General features: G+C 30.3%; 5 protein-coding genes across 6 annotated transcripts; 1 reads left to right on the forward strand and 4 right to left on the reverse strand.

Annotated features, from left to right (window-relative positions):
• Positions 1 to 928: 928 nt before the first annotated feature.
• Positions 929 to 3,065, reverse strand: LOC115709251 (probable carotenoid cleavage dioxygenase 4, chloroplastic). The gene has a single exon (XM_030637305.2). It carries the CDS (start codon positions 2,887 to 2,889, stop codon positions 1,060 to 1,062), a length of 1,830 nt encoding a protein of 609 aa, XP_030493165.2. The 5' UTR covers positions 2,890 to 3,065; the 3' UTR covers positions 929 to 1,059.
• A 3,872-nt stretch (positions 3,066 to 6,937) lies between these two features.
• LOC115709268 (thiosulfate/3-mercaptopyruvate sulfurtransferase 1, mitochondrial) lies at positions 6,938 to 11,537 on the reverse strand. The gene is made up of 12 exons (XM_030637327.2): positions 11,225 to 11,537; positions 10,376 to 10,564; positions 10,166 to 10,225; positions 10,013 to 10,075; positions 9,685 to 9,809; positions 9,406 to 9,568; positions 8,590 to 8,649; positions 8,394 to 8,452; positions 8,250 to 8,331; positions 8,016 to 8,079; positions 7,472 to 7,539; positions 6,938 to 7,306 (listed from the first exon to the last, which is right to left on the reverse strand). Exons 1-12 carry the CDS (start codon positions 11,330 to 11,332, stop codon positions 7,208 to 7,210), a joined length of 1,140 nt encoding a protein of 379 aa, XP_030493187.2. The 5' UTR covers positions 11,333 to 11,537; the 3' UTR covers positions 6,938 to 7,207.
• Positions 11,538 to 13,441: 1,904 nt separating this feature from the next.
• On the forward strand, positions 13,442 to 13,895 carry LOC115709277 (SEED MATURATION PROTEIN 1). Its single transcript, XM_030637340.2, has one exon. It carries the CDS (start codon positions 13,505 to 13,507, stop codon positions 13,778 to 13,780), a length of 276 nt encoding a protein of 91 aa, XP_030493200.1. The 5' UTR covers positions 13,442 to 13,504; the 3' UTR covers positions 13,781 to 13,895.
• Positions 13,896 to 14,270: 375 nt separating this feature from the next.
• Positions 14,271 to 16,133, reverse strand: LOC115709254 (putative pentatricopeptide repeat-containing protein At1g64310). Its single transcript, XM_030637310.2, has one exon. It carries the CDS (start codon positions 15,953 to 15,955, stop codon positions 14,306 to 14,308), a length of 1,650 nt encoding a protein of 549 aa, XP_030493170.2. The 5' UTR covers positions 15,956 to 16,133; the 3' UTR covers positions 14,271 to 14,305.
• Positions 16,134 to 16,810: 677 nt separating this feature from the next.
• Positions 16,811 to 18,957, reverse strand: LOC115709258 (uncharacterized). 2 transcript variants are annotated; one of them, XM_030637315.2, is made up of 4 exons: positions 18,819 to 18,953; positions 18,565 to 18,710; positions 18,345 to 18,461; positions 16,811 to 18,078 (listed from the first exon to the last, which is right to left on the reverse strand). In XM_030637315.2, exons 1-4 carry the CDS (start codon positions 18,865 to 18,867, stop codon positions 17,116 to 17,118), a joined length of 1,275 nt encoding a protein of 424 aa, XP_030493175.2. In that variant the 5' UTR covers positions 18,868 to 18,953; the 3' UTR covers positions 16,811 to 17,115. The 2 variants fall into 2 exon arrangements, with proteins under 2 accessions (XP_030493175.2, XP_030493174.2); XM_030637314.2 differs by having other exon boundaries at positions 18,565 to 18,957.
• Positions 18,958 to 22,460: the final 3,503 nt, after the last annotated feature.

The raw sequence follows: 22,460 nt of genomic DNA on the forward strand, positions 1-22,460 counted from the left end.
AAAAAAAAACAGTTATTCTCGTTAGGCCATCACAATAATTATATATTAAATAGTTATTAAAAAAACAATTAATTATTTAATTATTTTACAATTTTACATACTTTTTCATTCATTTTGGTAGGAGTGGGATATATAACTAAAATATGTGATATTTGGACTTTGATGGTTTCAAAAATTTAACAATTTCCTTCAGTTTTCAACTGTCTACAAAATTTAAGGGCATTTTTTTATTTGTTACATGTAGAAACTTAGGGCAAAATTCTTAATTATTCTCCCATGATTTTCTTTTCTTTTTTTTTTTTGTTGAAAAATCATTCATATTAAAGGAAAGAACTTATAGCACGATTACTAAATTGTATGTAAAATTAAAATAATCAATAAAAAAATAAATAGGTTGAAAATATAAAATAATTAGAAACTATGTTGTTTACTAAAATATAAGAAAAAAATAAGAATATATTTATCTTTTTAATTTTTAATTAATAAAATAAAAATAAAGTAATTAAAAAAGGAAAAAATATTCTTTATAAAAATAAATGGAAAACATTTCCCTCACTATTTTTCTTAGTTTAAGTAGCTCCACTAGCTTCTATTTTTTATAGATTTAAGAACAAAAAAAAAATTTATTTTTTTTTTTTCAAAAAAATGCTAAAAAGAAATAGTGGTACCTAATACCTTTTTATATAATACTATCATTATTGATCTAATTAAGTATCGAGTCATATATAGTTTAACGTAATAACTTGAGAGAATCGTGAGCAAAATATGTTTAGAGGTACTTCATACCGCTAGTACCAAATAATAATACTCTTTTATATACTATTATGTTTAAGTCTCCTTACTTTTTTTTAGAGTAGTTAAGTCATTATTAAGACTAAACTTGATTGTATAATCCTCCCAAACACAAATATTATTAAAACAATTAATATGCAATTAATTATTATTTTTTTTAAATGTTATTATTATTAGTTGTATAATATTTGTACAGTAATACTAACGTTAACACTTATATAATATATTAAATTATGTACTAATCATTATTAATTATTAATTAATTAATTAATAATTCTTTTGAAGCTGAGTTTCCTTAACAAAAATTCCATGAAACCCATAAGGAACTCTTCTCGGCAACTTCACGGAGGAGACGATCTCCAGCTCCGGCGACTTCGCATCCATCACAATAAATCTCGATTCTCCTGAATTCTCATCATGCAAATACGACACCAGATATCCATCGTCTTCTTCATCATCATCACCACCATTTTTCGCTACAAAGAACGGTTCTCCACCATAGCATCCCGGTCCGTACATCCTCCGACCGACTTCGGCGTCATCGGAACCCTTAGACACATCAAGCTTCACCACTCCGGAGATCTTAGGCATCGGATCACCTACAGCCGCGTAAACGTACTTGTTCCTCTTTCCGACGAAGTTAGGGTTTATAACTGCGAAATCTAGATTGCTCGCCGACAATGGCTGCCTGGAAACCACACCTGTTTTCAAATCAATCCTTACTTTCTCAACCAGAGCGTGAACTAAGTCGAGCCTTTCTAGAGTGTGTTCTACAGAGAGTATATTGGGCGCAACCATTACAATCGCATCTTCATCTTCTTCGTCCCACGCGTTCACCGCGTGCATAATGTTGAATCCAGGTACATCGAACCACTTCATCTCCGATTCGTCTTTAGCGTAACGAGGAATTATTCCAACTCTCGATACCTTCGATGGATCTGCTCCCACAGGTGATCCTCCACCTACAATCATCTCCATCGGATTCATCCCCAATTGAATTTCAGTAAATATAGCGTATTTTTTAGTAATCGCAAAATCGTGAAGAAACGAAGGACTGTTCATCGAGAATATAGGTACATCTGGTTGTTTTTCGCCTCTAGAATCAAATCTAAAGTAGGTTAGAAAAGGAGGAACTGGTCCGTAACGAAAGGCGAAAGTCTCCCCTGTTTCTGGATCGATCTTCGGATGTGCAGTCATGTTCATATTAAGCTTACCATTAAAATCATGGCGGCCAACAGTTCGAACATCTCCATATTTAGTGACTCTCACCTCATAAGGGAGATCAGATTCGCCGAGCGCGAAGAGTCGCTCGGCGAAAAAGGCTAAGCTAGTATTAGCTAAGCCTATTCCGTTAGCCGGATTGAATTGTCCGGTGACAATTCTAGCGGCGGAGAGAGCTCCTCTCGTGGCGGCAGCGGTTAAACCGTTGAAACCCGAAAACACATTAGGGATTAAAGGCTGTCCTGCTCTGCGTTCAATATCGTATTTGTATGTGTTAACGTATCTGCTACTGAGTGTGGCTGATTTGCCTGATTGAGTAATGTGAAAACAATGGAGCATGCCGTCTCCGTCGAAGAGATGGTACGGGCCGCGCGGGAGGAACTGCGGGTTCGGGCCGTTGCGAATGTAGGCGCCGTCTAGGCAAGGCGGTAAGGCGGTGCCCTGCTCGATGTGGCATTTGGTGGGCGGAAGCTCGTCTGAGACGGGGGCGAAATTGGCCGAAAGGACTAGTTTAGGGTCGACTGAAGGGCGGAGCGGGGGATCTATGAATGTATTGATGATGTCATCAAACACATTGAATAGTACCCCCGAAAGTGTCGGGGACGAACGAGGCTGCGGCCTCGTTCGTGTTACCGAATAGGGAGAAGGAGTAGGTGAAGAAGTAATAGTAGGCTTTTTTGTTGTTGTTTTTGGTGGTTGTTGTTGTGTTGTAGTAGTGGTAGTGGTGGTGGTAGTATTGGGCTTGTCTTCAATTCTAACTGAAGTGATGAGATGAGTAATATTTGGTTTGGTAGTAGTTAGAAGAGAAGGGTGGTTAATGACATGGTTTGAAAATGGTGTGGTGGTGGAGACAAAGGAGGAGGAGAAGGCATCCATTTTTCAGACCAAGTAAGTATACTTTGTTAATTTAGTAGTGTTGTGTTGTTATATGTAGGGATATGTTGGTGGAGTGGGGATGGGACTGGGGATGGTGATGGGGTACAGAAGAAGATATATAATGGTAAATAGTGATGTAAGTAATTAAAATTTTAAGTTTGTAAATTTTAGCTATATAAAATTGTAATTTTTTTTTTCAATTTTTTTATGTTTTTAATTTATTAAAAAAAATATTTAGAAATAACTAGAGGTTTTTATCTAAACTTAATAATTTAAAATTTAGACTTTATATGTATTATTTTTGGGAAATTTTATAATGCACCCCCTCAAAAGGGATATACCGATACATCTCTCTGTTTATTTAAGACATCTTGTAAAATTTTAAGAAATTCAGAAGAGTTTAAGTCGTGTGACTATTTTATTTTATACACGTGTAAAATAGACTGTTTAAATATTTTTTTCTATATTGTAAATTATTCCGAATTTTTTAAAATTTTGTAGGATATCGTAAATAGCTATAACGGTCATGAATACTAAAAAAGTTAAACTAAATTTGTTTTCTATATGTTGAAATAAATAGAGGTGTATTAGTACATTTATTTCAAGAGAGGTGTATTGTAAAATTACCCTAAAATTTATATTAACAAAATTATAAAAAAAAAATTATCATTTTAAAAAAGTACTTATAACACTATTATTACATATAATGATAAAGCTGTCTCTCAAACTCTCGAATCAAATCAATCATGTTTGTGGCACCAAATGGAGGAGTGCACACTATCGAATAATAATAATAGAGCAAAATATCAAAGTTCTATTATTGGCACGTTATGGCTTCTTTAATGCAATGCAACCATGTTCATTTTTTATATATATATATAATAAATAAATATATTTTGAGTATAAATAAAGTTATTACTGTCTATTAATTAAAAATAATTTTTTTTTTTATAAATTAACTTGTACTAATTATAACTTTTTTATAAATTTTTTAATAAGTTACTTTTTTACTATTTATTGAATATTTTTTTATCACATTTTTTTTAAAAAAAATAACTTTTAACTTTTTAAAACTTATTGATTAATTTGGGTAATTAAATAAAATAAAGAAGAAATGTCTGTAATCACAAAATTATTTACTAAATATCTAGGTGAGATATGTGTGAAATTAAGTTTAAGAGGCCATCTTTAAAGGTGTAGTCAATATTCAGAGATGTGAGGTGTACAAATAATGATTAATCAATTCCACTTATATACATTTTGATTAAATTATCTATGTATCTATCTACCTTATCTATTTCTCATAAATATGCGAAAGCTCTATTTGTAGAAAAAATAAAACAATATGACAATTATTGGATTCAATATATGTGTTCCCTTTTCACTTGCACCAAAAACCAAAAAAGAAATATCTTCACACAATTTACTACAAATATGTGTTCTTTTTTTGCAGATTTGAGATGCTAGTTAAATATTACTCTTAAAAAAAATAATATCTAACAGTAAAATCTCGAAGTCGATACAATATGGTTTCAATTAGTATTTAACAGTAATATCTAACTAAATTTTTAAATTTATAAAGAAAAATAAACTTAAGTGGATTTTGCCATTAAAAAAATAATAAAGAGGTTAAGTATATAAAAATTAAAACATAAAGAGAGTTTTTCCACAACAATAAAAAAAGGGATTAAGTGTATCGCTACAAATTGCTCTTATTTTTTATGCATCTACACTGCCCCGACTCATAAAACTTAATAGGATGAGGCGAAAGATAACGAGACAGGGCGGGGCAGACCGATTTGTTACTGGTCGAGAGCATTTACATCCCTACAATGTAACATAAAAATTGAAGGTAAAATAAATAAATGAATTTTTAATAAGATTTTGTAAAGATGAAAGTAGATAGGAATAAGTTGAGAATTATTTTTTTTTTTATTACACATTAATTCAATATAATTTTAAAATAATTTTTATTGATAAATACCCTCTTTTATAATTAAAGTACTAAATATAATATCACAAAATTTATCAAAATTAAAGTCTCTAATACAAATATGACCTATACAACTAAGTATAAATTAAAGAATAATAAAAATTAAATAAAAAAATACAAAATGTGTTACAATGTAATTTCCTCAAGTTGGGTGTCATTTAAGTGATCAGCCGACCCTATAATAAGTGGAGGAAATTAGACTCTATACTCTTTTTATATTGTCCTCTTTTATTTGTACTCTCTTTTTTAAAGTCTATCATTTTTACTTTTTTTTTAAAAAATACTTTATCAATTTTATTCCTGTCACCTCAATATACTTTTCATGTGACTCCCTTATGTCAGGTATTTTGGATACAGTACATATAAAAAGATGTATGTTTCAATTAAATGTAAAATTAGAGGTAAATTTAGTTAATTGATAAATAAAAGAGATATTTTCTAATAAACCCCATAATAATGCAACCTGACTTATTGCACAATGCCAAAAAAATAAAGGGCCCATATTCTTTAATACTTTTGAGGTTTTTCTATTTAAAACCAATATAAAAATTATTGGATAATCAAAATTGTCCTTGCTCACCCATCCCAATTCCCACAACTTTCAATTCCATTACTATATTATTTCTTTAAAAAAATGTTATTTCTTTCCAAATCTCATATTCTTTTTTCATTAATTTTTTAGACTATGTTTCAATTTTCAAACAGTTAGCTTTCAACTAATATATATTTCCATCCAATTTAAAGTTTTTAATCAAATCAAAAATTAAATTTGTTTATAAGAATTAAGACAGATAACATTAAATATACTTTTTTTATCATATATATTTCTAATTTTTTTTTCTTTGATAAATAAATAAAAAATAATTAGTATTTTTACCCTTTAAACTTTCGGCACTACTTAATTTTGCTCTCTAAAATATACGATTTATTAAAAAATTTCCTTAAAATATAACAGTTATATAATTATGTACCTTCTATTATGTTCTGTTATTTTTACCGTTAAAAAATTAGTATTTCTACATCCTAAATTTGGACTAATATAAAATTTTACCCTTTTTTATTAAAAAATTATAATATTCTACTTTTTAAGTAATTATAAGATTCTATTAATTTTGAAAAAAAATAATAAAAATTATTTACAAATTTGACAAAAATATAAAATTAATTAAAAATTAAATTATTCTTAAAAAAATATTTTCAAACTTTATTTTATTTATAAACACATATCTTAAAAAATCAAACTAAAATTATGAAGAATCTAATAAATAATTAAAATAAAAACAATGTTTAATGAAAATTTATAAACTCATAACTTAAGAAATAAAAAAAAAAATTAATTAAAAATTCAATAAAAATATAAAAATATTTTGAAAAAAGTTATAAATTAAACTAAAAAAAATGTTATGTTTACTTAAACAAATTTACATTTTTTGAGAAAAATAAAATACTCAAGTTTATTCTCGTAAAATTTAGTTTTTATAAAAATTAAATTTTAATATTTTTTAAATATCTGAATAAATTTTTTAATAAAAATAAATAATTTTTTAAATTGCTTAATTAGTTTTAAAATTTTTATTTATTTTTTAATTTTTTTAATCATTCAAAATATTTTTTATATTAATTTTTTGAGATTTTAAAAAAAAATGTTGATATTTTTTATTTTTATTTTAAGGGAGTATGATCTGATAGTTGTTAAAAATTAAGGGGCAAAATTGTTAATTTACAAAGACACGTCAGTATTTAAACAGAATAATGAGATGAAATCGAACAAGAGGACTAAATTTCTGTGTATATGTAAAACTTTAAGGAATATTCTTAACAAGACGTATATTTTAAGGATCAAAATCAATATTATCAAAAATTCAAAGGACAAAATTGCTAATTATTCTAAAAAAAAAAATAGAAAACATAGCATTTATTGAAATTTCTTTGATGTTTTACTCTTTGTTCAATTGTATGTTTTGTTATCAGAGCCCAAATTATTTAAGACGATCTGACTAGTACAAGCCACTTCACTTGCCTATGCAACAATTTAGAAACAAAACAAAATCCAAATGAAACAATATTGAGTATGTTGCCAACTTCTCATTTATGTTCCAACAAAGAGATCATTAATTATTATCTTTCAAATTAACAAAACCAAAATGCAAAAAGCCTCCCTTTAAAAGTAAACTATGAAAAGAAAAACAAGATGTGGGGCAATCCAAGTTCATTAATTACAAGACACGAAAAACACAAATGTTTTGTTTTAGTTATTCTTGTTACAATCTTTTCGCTGTCCGGGTTGTGGTTTGGTAAAATCCAATCCTCTGCAAATTATGAAGTTTACTCAGATGTGTTGATGGGCGTTTCTGAATGTGATCCCCATTCGGTCCATGATCCATCGTACACCGGAACATCAGGCTTGCCAAGCCGATGAAGACCCTGCAACAAGATGAGAAAATTTTCAGTTCTACTTTCGCTACATTAGCTCGGTTATGAGGTTCAAACCTCGAACCTCCTTGTTTCTGATTTATTAAGTGCACCGAGTGTGGTAGCGATATAGAAAAATGGAAGGAAAATTATTAGGGAGAGAGATTTGAGGTGTACCAGAGCGAGAATACAAGCAGTTACGCCGGTTCCACATGATGTAACAACGGGGCTTTCCAGAGAGATACCTGCCGCATGAGTTTTAACATATCGGTTATACAATTACTACGAGTAAAGAGTACAGACGATTAAGTGTTAAAATAAGAGTAATTTACTATATAAATACTTAAGTTTAACTCTCGGTTACAGATAAATACCAAGTTTAAATTTTAACAGTAATAATACCTAAGTTATATTTTTCGAATTCCGTAGATATCTGACCGTTAAATGTCAACTCATTATCCACGTATCATTTTCTTATTGGTATATTTAAATGATTTGGACCAATCAGAAATAACCACGTGCCAATTTACTAACACTTAGCAACTAGGTACCTACAAAAGTTCTAGAATTATAACTTGAGTATTATTACTGCCAAAAATTAAATTTAAACATTTATTTGCAACTGGGAGTTAAACTTAAGTATTTATGCCACAAATTACTCTTAAAATAATGCTTACTTTGTACTGTGTCGGTACAAATGAATGGGAAGTTTTAGTATTACCTTCTTGATTGAACCGTTTTTTCAGTTCATCGGCCGGTAAAAGTGACTGAGATGCATCCAAAACCTGAAGAGAACATACACTTTGTTCAGAATTGAGAGTTTTAAGTATAGAACAATTACATCAAACCTCATATTCTGAACTTTATCAATATAGGAATAAAGGAAAATTCAATCTCAAACCAAGTTTTAGAAAGAATTGTATCCATAGATAGCTTGACAAACTATGATTTTCACCTGTGCAAAAGGAACACACTTGCTCCCAGGAACATGGCCACTTCTTATACCCTTTCGAGGTTCTGGAACAGCTCCATCAAACCTGCAACAGCGCATTAGTACAAAAATTTAGAATAGAAAGTATTCGAAACAAGCAAAACATACCTGGGTTTTGATCGAGCATCGATAAGTTGGTGTGTCTTGTTCTCGATGTTACTTGTTACCTAGAAAGTAAGTAAAATGTGAAGACTAATGTTACACAGTCTGACATGAGTATCCATTTTAGAGATTTAATGTAATATACATCCCTATAATTTATCATAAAAAATGTATAATATTCAGAATGAATGAGTAAGCCAACCTGGTCAAGTGTCCACACAAGATGTGGCTGAAACTTTGTCTCAAATGTAATTGGGCCAACCTGCAACCAGTGAAAGTGGTAGATCTTATAAATAGAAGAGAAGTATAAATGCCAAAATAGAAGGCATATACATAGGTAGCAAGTAAGCTACGAAACTGGAAAAGTAGCCAACCATGGAAGTAGATTACGGGTGTTTGTGGTGCGGGCAGTGTAGATTGTGATATATTATTCAAAACAATTGCATATAAGTTTTTGTAATTTTTCAAACCGCAACCGCACCGCGAGATCTTAACACTACAAAAATCAAAATCAAAAATGCAGTGCGGTTTGAACAATTTACACTATTATTATTATTATCAATCATTATAATAAAAATTCAAAATCAATTTAATTAAATTTTAACAATACAAAGAAAAAAAAATAGAAATTTTTAAACATCACTACATATATATACTCATCTTCAAGACATTATATCATATTGTCTCGAAAAAATTATGTAATATATTACATATATTTGCACATATATTTCAAAAAACAAAAATTATATTGTAAAAATTAGTAACTTTATAATATATAGTGTGGAGCAGTTTTAACTGCAAACCGTACCGCGTGGTTTGGCAAAAATGCAAACCACAACCGCACCACATAGGATTTCAAACTGCATTTTTTATGCGGTGTGGTGCGGTACAGGTGGTTTGTGGGGTGTAGGCAGTTTGATGAACACCCCTAGTAGATATGGCATTTTACTAATTTACATAAATCGAAGGAACCAAATTATAATCAAGAAGAATCTAATGTGTGAAGTTATGAACATACCGCCTGTCCTTGATAAACTTTCTCTATTGCCTCACTGGCAGCACTAGCCTTCAAAATAGCATCTCCTGAAGCACTGGATTCAACATCATATCCTGATGCTCGCCATCTTGGCAAGCCGCCATCTAAAACCCAAATTCTATCATGGCCAAAAACTCGGAACATCCTGTTAATGTCAATCAAAAGCAAATTTGTTAATCTATCCAACTGAGCTAGAAAAAAGGAAAGATTTTGAAGGATTTCAACTTCTAAGTTAAATGTTAATCCAATCCAACAACTCACCACCAAACCCGAGCTGCACTAAAAATCCCCTTCCCGTCGTACACAACTAGATCATCTTTGTTCTTGATGCCAAGAGCAGAAACAGCTGCAGCAAAGGCTTCCTCTGATGGCAACATGTGTGGTAACTGGTGCAATAAGATTCCACATTTTATAAACCAGAAGAAATACAAAAGGATCCAGAGAATTCATAGCAATGGTTTAAATCTATTATTGATAATAGGCCCCTCATCGAAACCCCAATATTCAAATTAACTTGGTTTGCATCATTTTCCAGCAAATATCAACAAAAAACAAACCATGAACAATAGATGCAGGAAAATTATCTCACTTTTGTTGTGCGGTCTGATATTCCATCTACGTCAAAGAAAAGGGCACCGGGAATGTGAGCAACCTACAAAAGTGAAAGACTAAATTAAAGAAAAAGTTGTGACATTACAATGACCATTTAAAATGTTACAGAAAATCAGTTCATGGTTGGCACCTGATACTCTTGAAGTGGATTCCTTTGTTCATCGGGCATGTACCAAGATGCATCCAACACCTGAATAAGATAAGAAACACAATGAATAATCAACTTATAGAATCTAAAGGAATACATGTTACTGTTAGATACATTACTTCAAGCAGACTGAGCTGAATAACAAATGGTTCATGTAAAAATAGACAATTTAGGAGCAACCGAAGTGGGTACCTTCAAGTTAGGGTCCTTGATGTTAGCACGAAGCCAATCAACAGAAACAACAGGGTCATTAACAGACACATATTTTGTCGAGAAACTAGTTCTGTCCCCTGCTACTGAGGAAGCCATAGCGCGATGAATTTGAAACGTTTTAATCGTTGTGTGAGCAGAGTCCGTTGGTAAGTGAGATAATGTCTTTAGCTGCAATAGGAAACAATATCACTAATCCCCATATGAATCATTATAAATCTATATCTCTGAACTTGGCATTGTCTAAACTTAAAACAAACATCCCTAAAAAGCTAACTTTGACTAAAGTTGGAGTTATAACTTAAAAACAGAAAAATCATCTAAAGTGTTACACAAAGTAAACAAATCCTAAGCAATTCCATTGCCATAAATTCATGAGAAAACTTTCTTGATTTTAATATGACCTTCATACCTTTGGAGAAAACCACAATTTCAGTAATTTTACAACATAGAGACTATGCCCCAAACTATAAAACCAATATCTATAGATAACAAAATCACATATATTTTGGCAAAGGATACCAACACAACCAATCTAATCCTAAGATTCCAATAAGAACTTTTAAGAACATTGTCAATAATCCAAACCATATACAACACACAAACAAAGTTAAGCTTCTTCACACCATAAACAAGAAAAGTCACTTAACTAATTCAAACAACAAATTAGATATTTTCCCAGATTGTAAAACTCACAATTAACACAAAAAACCCAATTAAAATCTCAGAAATTCAAACAAGCAAACATTAATTAAAATTTAGCGTAAAGATCAAAATTTTAAGAGAAACCCAGAAGAGAATTGATTGAGAAATAGGAATAAAAGGACTTACATTAAGAAAAGAAGAGAAAAATCGGGGGTTTCGAACTTGAGAGGGTGAAGAAGAGTGAATGAAGCGATGGGCGCCAAAGAGAGACCTTGCTAAAAGGGATGAAGCCATTTCAATCAGAGACCATAAGGATGGACGAAAGAGAGTGTTTTGAGTCAGAATTTTGTCAGCGAAAAGGGGCGAAAGTGACAATTTTTGGTTGACGAAGGTTTCTTTCTAGTTTTCACTGTTACAGCTCAATAACCATTAACCAGTTACTAGTTAGTAGTGAAAATAATTGAATAGAATAAAGCTTCAATCTTTAACCTTCTTAAGTGTCATAAAAATAATTTTTATATATATAGTTGAAAATTAATGAGAATATTAAGAGGTGATTTTTAGTAGTTTCCCAAAAAGAAATAAGGTGATTTAATTAGTAACTATTGACTTTTTAAAATTTAATTATTTGTCTATTTTTAAGGATAGATTTCAATGAGCATTAATTTAATTACTAAAATTTTATCATGAGATTAAAAGTAGGGTTAAGGCTTAATAATTATGAGTGTAATATAAATCTTATAATCATTTTACCATTTTATAAATTTCAATCACACACATAGCATTAATCTAATTACTAAAATTCTATGGTGATATTAAAATTTGGTATTTCTTCAAAACTCCAAGGGTAAAGAGTGAAAACTCTTTTTTAAGGCTAGTCGGACTACTCTTATCAAGTCTGTGGGTCTCGCCATGCTTATGTATTCAATGCAAACCTTGAAGCTCTCTAGTCGAATGGTGGCTGAAATTGATGGCATGGTAAGGGATATCTGGTGGGGCTTTGAAAAATAAAATCATGGACTCCACCTCAAGGCATGTGATAAGTTGTGCCTCTCAAAGTCTTGTGGTGGTCTAGGCTTCCGTAAAACAAAAGAAATAAATCAGACTTTTCTGGCCAAATAAGATTGGAATTTGCGAACCGGAGGTGACTCTCTTTGTTGCAAGATTTTGAAAGCAAACTACTTGCAGTGGTAAAAGCTTCTTTCAATGTAGTTACAAGGATTCAAACTCTAAGTTTTGAAATAATGTAGTTAAGTCTAAATCCACAATTCGAAAAAAAGAGCACGTAAGTTGATTGTTGATGGGAAGACCATAAGTATCTGTGATGATCCTTGGGTCGCTCACGAGAACAGATTCTTTCCTAAATCCAGTGGCAATCCTTCTTTTAGCTATAATTGGGTAGCTGATCTTTTGACAGAGGATGGGGATTGGGACCTTCAGAAACTTCACTACACTACTTGTTTGAGCCTGAAACTATCGCAATAATTTTGAATGGGGGAAGCCTTTTGGTAGGGGGAGTGATTCTTGGATATGGTTACTTAATCCAATGGTTTAAGCAGACTTAGCAAGAAATGATAAGGTACACAATGGTAATTTGGATAACATCAAATATTTATTGACTCTATTTTTTCTTGTCGCACATATTACAGAGCTACTATCATTCCCACTCTCACTCCGACACATATGTTTGGCACCCCCTCTGCTAGACTGGATCAAATTAAACTGTGATGCTAGAGTAGGGATGGAGTTTGTGTATTAATGTTGTTGCTAGAGATCACCAGGGGACGTTTTGTTAGGCGGCTACTGCCAGACTTGATTTTTTAGATCATCTTTATGGTGAGGCTGTTGCTTGTTGTTTGGTTTTATTTTACAATACACCCTATTAAAATAGATACATCGATGTACCTTTATTTGTTTCGATATTTAAAAAAATATTTCATCCAATTTTTTTTTATTGTTGTATATATTGTAGTTATTTAAGATACCTGACAAAATTTTGAGAAATTTGAAAAATTTTAACACGTCAAAAACATGATTTAAAAAGTTTGTTACACGCATGATTTTTTATTTTATGCGCGTGTAAAATAGACAGTTTGAAAATTGATTTCTATATTGTAAATTATTTTGAATTTCTTAAAATTTTATAAAATATCTTAAATAATTATAATATATACAACTATAAAAAAAAAAATTAAACTAAAAAATTCTTATAAATGCTGAAACAGATCGAAATTGCAACCGTGTATCTATTTTAGTGCGGTGGATTATAAAAGCACAATATTATATATATATATACACATATGGAATGGTCAAGCCACGTGGCATACAAATAGACAGGTGTCTTCATCCCTTAAAGACTCTGCCACGTACTACTTTGAGTATAGCTTTAAATGAATGAGATGAAAAAGAACCTATACTGAAAGAAAAACATATAACTTGATAAGTTGATATACTAATCAAAGAGAAATGGCAAAGAGCAAAGATGACATAAAGTATGCAACTTCACAGGCAAGACTAAATGAGGATGAAGCTGTAAGAGTGGCTTACAAGCATGGAACTCCACTTGAAGGAGGCAAGATTGCTGACTCTCAACCACTTCATCTCTTCTCATCTGTTAATCCCAAACACGGTCAAGACACTAATCAATCTTCTTCAGATACTAAAACAAATACTAAAGAAGGTGGAGAAGAGCACAACACCAGAAGGAGTGGCAACCCACCTGTTCTTGATGAGCCTAAATAATAGAGTTTTTCAGCTATGGTTTTTCCTTTGTTTCTGTCCTATGGTGTCTGGTTGTATAAGAATGAAGAAAGATGCCAATTAGTAATAATAATAATACAAATTATAAAGTTTACTATATTTATGTCTCTTGATAATGATAGCTCACTAGTTTCTTAATTGAATTTGAAAAATCATGATGATCTGGTCCAATCAAATTAAGGTTTAGAATCATGATATGATTTAATCAAATTATGGTTAGATCAGTTTTTCAATTGGGTTTTCATTCTAACACTTGATTTTATTACTTACTATAAAATCTAAACTGTGTATGAATAAATATAATATGTTTTTAATAAGATCATCCAATAACCCTAAATAATATAGATTATTTACTAGATTTAACAAGAGGGTTCTCATAATTTTGATCATTTCCTTTCTGCAAAGTCTCATCATTTTGATTGTACTTATTAAAGAACACAACTTTAAAAAAAATGAATACCTGTATTGTATATGAGTTTCTGAAAACAGATCAAACTTCTCTAATAATCAATAGCCTGCAGACCAGCTAAGCCCAGGCATCTTTGACATCTGGTTTTCTCCTTTATAGTCTCTCAGTTCCCTTGCATCATCCCACCTCTCATTACCAGCATAAATATTAGAAAGCATAACTTTGTAAGAACCAGTTTCAGGATTATTCTCAATCAACCTTTGTCCTATAATTTCAGCTAGTCTTGAATTTCCACAAGCATCACAGCATGATAAGAGTGCTCCCCAAATCCCATGCTCTACTGGTTCTGGCAAAGACAGTACCATATAATAAGCCTCTTCCAACTCTCCATTCATCCCAAGAAGTCTCACCATGTAAACATAATGTTCTGTCTTGGGTTGAATCCAAAACTTGTCTTTCATTACTCTGAAAATGTGTTTTCCATCTTCAACAAGGCCAGCATGGCAACAAGAGCAAAGCAGAGCAGAGAATGTGCATTCATCTGGGGTTAATCCATTATCCAAAATCTCTTGGAATTTTCTAAAGGCATGGGAAGCAAGTCCATGCAAACCATAGCCTAAAATCAATGCATTGTATGAAACAATATTCCTTTCTGGCATAATCTCAAAAACCTGAATTCCCAAACCCAAGAAACCACACTTTGAGTACATGTTTATGAGAGCTGAGCAAACCATGACATCAGTATCAAATCCATGTTTAAGAGCATAAGCATGAATTTCACTACCATGATTTACATCTACCATTTCAGCAGAAGCTGCTAAAACACTAGCTATCAATATAGAATCTGGCTTCTTACCTGACAAAGTAAATTTCTTAAAGAAAACAATTGCATTCTCATGTTGTCCAGATTGAGAATATCCACTAATCAAACCAGACCATGTAACTAAATCAGGTTGTGAAATTTCACTAAAAACTTTATATGCAGAATCCATGGATTTGCATCTGGAATACATGCTCACAAGTGCACTACCTACATGAACATTAGAGTCAAAACTATGTTTCAAACAAAACCCATGTATCCCTTTTCCAATACTTGAATCAACCAAGCTCAAAAGCAGACCAACAAATGTATACCCATCTGGCTGAATCCCCATATTTTGCATCTTAATGAAGAGTTCTAGTCCTCTGTACCATAATCCACAATTCCCATAAGCAGAAATCATGGTATTCCACAGAACCAAATCTGGCTCTGGTATTCCATAAAACACCTTACCAGCTTCTTCAACAGAGTTTAGCTTTGAATAAGCTGTCACAAGTGCACTACTACAGATTGAGTCAAATCCTAAGCCAGAAACTAGAGCAACTCCATGAACAAGTTTCAGTCCATACATATCAAATCTCTCAGAACATGCTCTTACCACACAAGCAAATGTAAAGCCATCAGGTTCAATATCACTCATCAACATACTCCTCAACAGAGAAAAAGTATGAACAAATCTGTGAGCTTGAGCATGAGCTCGAATTATGGAATTCCATAGGTAAACACTTCGGTTGGGACTTTTATCAAACACGTAACGAGCAGAATAAAGGTCCCCATAAATGGCATACAATCTAACCATTTGGGTGGCATAAAAGGGGTCACATGAAAGTTGTGTCTTGAGAATCAAAGCATGCAACTTTTTTGTTGCTGATAAAGATAAATATTTCTTTGAGAATTGTCTGTAAACTAAATTAGTCAAAGAAGACATTGAAATGGGATTTAGGAAAATGAGTGAAAGAAAACATTTAAATGGGATTAATGGAGGGAAAAAATGACAATGAAGAAGGGCTAACAAAGATCCTAGAATGGAAATAGTGAGTAGAATACACTCTGATTCACTTTTAAAGTGTTTTGTAAAATGTCAAAAATGCCCTTAAGTAGTTTTTTCAGTTTTAGAAGTATAATTGTACATATAAATCAAACACAAACTTTATATATATTTACCTGAAAAATCACTTTTAACTAATAGAATTCATCTTAAATTAATGTAATTAGTTAAAATATATTCACTAAATATGTGTCAAATTTGTAATTTAGTTCACCTCTTGAAGAGAAGCAGGGTAATAATATTTTACAGTAATAAAAATAAAATTCAATACTCTTTTCTTTTTGAATGTCCATATGCAACAAAAATTTAGATTTTGAATTTAGGTAACGTTTAGTTGGAAATAATAAAATAAAATATAAATATTAAAATGTCAATTCTTATAGAATATGTCATTCTTATAGAATGAATTTTCTATTATTTTAGTGGAATGATTATTCTATTCTAAAATGAAAGAAAAGAACATTTAAATACCAAATAAAAAAAAATTAATAATTTTTTTATGTGTTTTAATTTTGATTCTTTTCCATTCTCATTTCTATTCTCATTCTCATTTCTATTCTCATTCTCATTCTTATAATTTATTTTTATATTTTCATTACTTTTAACCAAACGCTACTTTAGTGTGCTCGCAATGAATTTGACAATCAATTTGTAAAGTATAATGTGCCATTCAATCTCATGCCAAAAGTGAAACTTTGAGGAGTGAACAAATAATATGATGGGACATAATCACAAAACTAAACCTGTTTCAAACAAGTTGTATTGAAACTAACCAAATTTACATTCCAAAGCAACACAATACTAAACTTAACCTAGTTTGTCATTATCATCAATTAAACCATTGATAAAGCAAGTTATATTTCCAGAGCAACACTAATTACATAGCCAAAAGTGCCTTAGGTGAGTCTAGATCGAATTGGATATTCCAAGTCACGTGGCACTATGAGTGGTCGGAAAATTGGGATACCCAATTTTATTAGGACAAATAGCATTACTAATCACTTACCTAGATGTACCTATTGCAAAAGCTTGTCAAAGTGTCAAACTAAACCAACTTGTTCAGTCTCATCACAAGAAACCCAAGACAATCTTGAAAAGACATTGTTCTTCCTCACCCCAGAATCCACTACTTCTTGTTTAAGGTAAACATTCTTGGGCTTGAATTTCTTCCATGAATTGTGCTTCTGCACCAATGAGTCCATGATTTCTTGTACGCTGTAAACTCCTCTTGTTGTATCTTTTTCTTCTACATCAGGTATTAGATTAAATTCACTGTCCCCATCTTCTTCAATGACTTTTGAACTAAAGTTCAAACGAGAAAAAACACTAGATCTTTTGTCTTGAGCATCAGAATACAAAGTTTTCACTTCCAATGAATCGGGAGTCCCCTCATTTGACTGGCGATCACCTGCCTTTGGTGAAGGAACAGCTTCAGATAGCATTCCATCTAGCTTTGGTGTAGCAAATTCGACATCTATATTCTTCTTTCCTAAATCTTCAGCATTCAAAAGTGTCATAGGGAAAATCAGTTTAAGAGAAGACAAAAACTCTGTTTGGTCATTCTTCACACAGTCCACTTCAAACTCAGAATTGTCTGGAGATGACAATGGTATAAAATCTCCAAGATCTTCAGTACTACCAACATCTTTCAAAGAGTCTTCTAAGCTTTCTGGTGCCTTCTCAGATACAATAGTTTCACTACTGCCACCTTTACATCTACCAGAGCTGGAACTAAGTCCAGACACCTGGGATTCAGGCGAGCTGGAAACAGAACCACAAACATTGGTAGTACTATAATCCACTACTGGACTGCTTTCTGATTCATTCCACATTACAACAGTTATCCCAGAAGATAATTTCTTACAGAATGGGGACCTTTCATTCTCCACCACTTCTCCATCTTCAAATTCATAATCCAACTTCCTTTTTCTTCTGCATGATAACATTTTGGAAATGCCCACATCCTTTCTTTTAGAATCAAACAACCATAGAAGCCTGTTGACCTGCATTTAAAGCATTAATCCCCAACAACCTAATGTCATTACCATCAGTTATGAAGATTATAAACTGAAAAGGGTTAATTTCTTTTTTGGAAATCTCAAACTCACTGTTTTTGATCTGAAGCACATGGTTTTGTATTTGTACAAAGAGATAAATCTTGTGAATGGTTGTTTGTTTTTTCTAACCTGTAATCTTGATGTGTTCTTGTTCTTTCTATTTTGCTAAAAAACTATGATACAAATGGAAAAAGATTAAAGATAAAACGAACCTGATCTTGAGACAAACCAAATTTGAATTTGGAAGTTTCAAAGTAGTTATCCTCAATTACAACACGAAACTCAGATTCATCAAGTGGATAACAATCCCAAATCCTAATAAAACGAACCTAATAATCATAATAACAACAGCAATCAAACGCATCAAATTCTTAGTATAATAAATACACTATGCAGTAAAATCATTCAAAGGTGTTCAACAAAACAGTTTACCTGTGCTGGAAAGAGCTTTCCAGATGACTTCTTGTATGCATGAGTAACGATATTCATCTCACCATCGGAACAGGCCTGAAAGACGCCATGGAGTCTTCTATGCTCGTACTCGAAGAGGAAGAGAACCATTCCGGATCGAACTTGATCTACGAAATGGGAGAAAGAAGAAGGGAGTCCAAAGAGCTTTGAGCGTAGACACTCGTGGAAAGTTTTACGATTAGACATGAAAATTGCTCCGTAATCTGGAAACTCACCGCCATACATCTTCTTCTTCTTCATTGGTTCTCTCTTCATCGTCATCATCTTCTTCTTTCAGTTTCTGGAAAGAAAATGGGACTGAGTCACGAGTCACGAGTCACGAGTCACGAGTCACGAGTCACTGAGTCGGTGTGCATTTCCCGCTCCCGTTCTCGTTTTATAGGGTCCCATATGCGATCCGACGGTTGATATGGCTCCACGTGGGTAGTGTGATTGCCGTTATCTTGATTTCCCGCCAAATTAAAATAAATAAATAAATTATTATTTTATTATTATAAATATTGTCAAGACATTATGTTATGTTATTTTAATGCCTAAATCAATTGATAATTCTAATAGGAAATTTCATTATATACATAATAATACTAATATATGATGAAATGAGATATACCTCTAATATGATAATTTAGTTTCTGATTTTCTTTCTCAATTAGTTTACTCTATATTTATATATTTATATATATTTGAGCGTATTAAAATTTTCATAAACTAAATTAAAAATTGATTAAGCTAAGAAAAATGTTTAAAAAATAAAGAAGAATAGAATTTTTAGGTAGTTGGAACGTTTAACAAATCTTAGTCCACGAGTTAATATTATTAAGCTCTCTAACTGTAAAGTATTTTATATTAGAGTGTTCTTATCTTATTTTTACATAGTTTCTAATCAAAGTTCTTAACTTGTTGTATAAAGAGATATAACCCTATTTATCGGCTGAAATTGGATTTCGGTTGAACCCAGACTCGTTAAGGTTTAGTACATGGAATAAGTCCATTAATAGAGTAAAATACATTATAATATTGACTTTGGATCGTGTAGATGAAATCCAATTAAGGGATAATTGTCGTTCGTAAAACCTAGTACATCTGATGTTGACAGGTGTCCAAATACCGTCGATCGTGCATAATAAATGTCAAAGTAATGGACATTGGAAGAAAAGTATTTTACTTTTTGTGTTGTGCACCTTTTTTAAGTTTGATGTGGGGGACAAATGATAGACCCAACATTTTAGTTGAGACATTTTTTTTTATAAGTGAGGGAGACTTACATTTTTTGTACATGATATAATATGTTATAAGTTAATACAAACTTGTATTTTTATAATATTATATATAGTTTAAAGTAAAAAGAGTAACAATAAAGAGCTTGATTTCAATGATTAAGGTAATAATAACAAGTTTGATAGTACTTTTATAAATTATAAATTGTCACGTTAGTTCTTGCCTTTATGTTAAATTAACTCAACTGCAAAGTCTGCAATAAGGTCATATTATTTCACATGAAAATTTTACATCTTAGTTTGAATTATTAGCATAATAATTAGGGATTTTTTCAAAAATATACTTAAAATATAAATTATTTACAAAAATACCTTAATAAATCTCAATTACAATAATACCTTGCCACGTCATTAAAAAATACCTTAATTCTAAAATAATATGCCTGAAACGAAATTAATCTCAAATTCCGTTTTTTTATTATTTTTCCGTGTTTTCAAAAGTAACATTTTGGTTACTTATGACGCTGATAAAAAACTAATTAGTTACTTTTACCTAAAAAAAATTTATTTTTAAATTATATAATTTGAGATACAATTTAGTTACCTCTAAGATCTTATTTGTAAATATCTTAATAATCAATTGACTATTTTTAAGTTATATTGTGTTATTTTATTATTTAAAATATATTTGGATAACCTTAAAGTTTATTTTCAAAACTAATGAGTTGTCATATAATATAATAAGCTACTATTTTTACCAATTATTTAATATACATTTTTATTACTTTGAAACTTACGTGTTTATTTTTAAATTATATGAAATTAATTTGTTATTTTAAATACTTTTACGTTACTTATTTTTTATTTTGTAAATGTAAAAATATTTATGTTACTTTTAAGTATATTTAAAACTAATAAGTTACAAGATTATTTTTTTTTTAAAAAAAAAAAAACTCACAGAACTTATTGATAAAATTGATAAGAAATTGCTAATAATTAGTTATTTTAAATTATATTTTTAGTTACCTTTTAAGTTCACAGTAGATACTAATTAGTTTTCATATAGTATAATAAATAAGCATAAATATGAAATAATTTTATTTAATATACTTTATAGTAATATTTAAATTAATTATGATTTCAATAATATACCAATTAGTTACTTTTTATAAAATGATCCACTTTAAATAAAATATCTCTTATAGATAATCTTTAATTTTTGGATTAGTTATTTCAAACTATATGTTCATTTTTAGTTTATATTATGTTGATTAAGATATACTTTTAATTTAAGTTTTTTTTTGTGTATCAATATTTATGTTACCTTCCATACTACTTAAAAAACTAATGTGTTACAAATGTGTTACTATAACTTATATGTATACACTTTAATAATCAATTAACTATTTAAGTTACATTAATACATTTGAGTAACTTTCAAGTTTATTTTCGAAAATAATAAGTTGTCATCCAGTAAGTTATCATTTTAGTAACCTGTATTTTTAAAAAATAAATATCATAAATGTTTAAGTCACCCATATTTTTTTAAATATAAATTAATACATGCATTTTGATTAGTTAAATAAAAAATAAAATTACAGTAATTTTTAAATCATTACTAATAAGACACATTTTTTGGACAAATTAATTATGATTTCGATAAGATACTAATTAGTTACTTTTAATAAAATCATCAATTTTAAAATCAAAAGATAATGATCATACCAAAAATCCTATACTCATATATGCCAAATAAACGAATTAGTTTATTTTGGCATATTGAAACAAATTTTTATTCTTCGTTTATATTTTTCTTATAGCCTACCATCGTATATGCTAATAAATCTATTAATTTATTTTGGCATATTGAAACAATTTTTTTTTCGTATATTGGAACAACAATTTATTTCATTTCATATAACCTACTATTATAAATGTCAATAAACCTACTAGTTTCTGTTTGTTGGAACAACATTTTATATTTTTCAATACAGATTAAACTATAATCAAACATAATGATATGCGCCAATAAACCTATTAGTCTATTTTTCGTATATTGGAACTACAATTCAGTTTTTATTTCAAACACGTACAATGTGTGTTATAAAAAAAATAAACTAATTAGTCTATTTTTTCAAGTCTAGACATCAAATTTGGCTGTATACAAAGTATATGACTGTAACATGTCTTACATAGTAAACTTGGATAACAATATATGCACTTGTCAAATTGGATATGATGAAATACCTTGTTCACATGAAATGTCTCGCTCATAAGTTTATTTGGCATATATGGCTATACTACGCCTATACTCATAAATTAGTTTATTTTAGCATATTAAAACAAATTTCATTCTTTGTTTACATAATAGCATTATTAAAACAAATTTCATTCTTTGTTTACATAATAGCATTTTCGTATAGCCTATACTATCGTATATGCTAATAAATCTATTAGTTTATTTTGGCATATATTAAAATAAATTTTTATTTTTCTTTTTGTATAATGGAACAACAATTCATTTCATTTTATATAGCCTACCATTATGTATGTCAATAAACCTACTAGTTTCTGTTGTCATTGGAACAACATTTTATTTTTTTCAATACAGAGTAAACTATGAAATCAAACATAGCGATA

Source organism: Cannabis sativa, chromosome 3, assembly GCF_029168945.1.
Source record: "Cannabis sativa cultivar Pink pepper isolate KNU-18-1 chromosome 3, ASM2916894v1, whole genome shotgun sequence".
Classification (NCBI taxonomy): domain Eukaryota; kingdom Viridiplantae; phylum Streptophyta; class Magnoliopsida; order Rosales; family Cannabaceae; genus Cannabis; species Cannabis sativa.

Bases quoted from the DNA above. Each gene is read 5' to 3' on its own strand.
- LOC115709251 (XM_030637305.2), bottom strand. From the start codon at position 2,889: ATGGATGCCTTCTCCTCCTCCTTTGTCTCCACCACCACACCATTTTCA.
- LOC115709268 (XM_030637327.2), bottom strand. From the start codon at position 11,332: ATGGCTTCATCCCTTTTAGCAAGGTCTCTCTTTGGCGCCCATCGCTTC. The intron at 10,565-11,224 runs GTAAGTCCTTTT...TTCCTATTGCAG, and splicing joins TTTTCTCTTCTTTTCTTAAT to CTAAAGACATTATCTCACTT. The intron at 7,307-7,471 runs GTACACCTCAAA...ATCTTGTTGCAG, and splicing joins CTGCTTGTATTCTCGCTCTG to GGTCTTCATCGGCTTGGCAA.
- LOC115709277 (XM_030637340.2), top strand. From the start codon at position 13,505: ATGGCAAAGAGCAAAGATGACATAAAGTATGCAACTTCACAGGCAAGA.
- LOC115709254 (XM_030637310.2), bottom strand. From the start codon at position 15,955: ATGTCTTCTTTGACTAATTTAGTTTACAGACAATTCTCAAAGAAATAT.
- LOC115709258 (XM_030637314.2), bottom strand. From the start codon at position 18,867: ATGATGACGATGAAGAGAGAACCAATGAAGAAGAAGAAGATGTATGGC. The intron at 18,462-18,564 runs GTAAACTGTTTT...TATGATTATTAG, and splicing joins GAAAGCTCTTTCCAGCACAG to GTTCGTTTTATTAGGATTTG. The intron at 18,079-18,344 runs GTTCGTTTTATC...CTTTAAATGCAG, and splicing joins TTGGTTTGTCTCAAGATCAG to GTCAACAGGCTTCTATGGTT.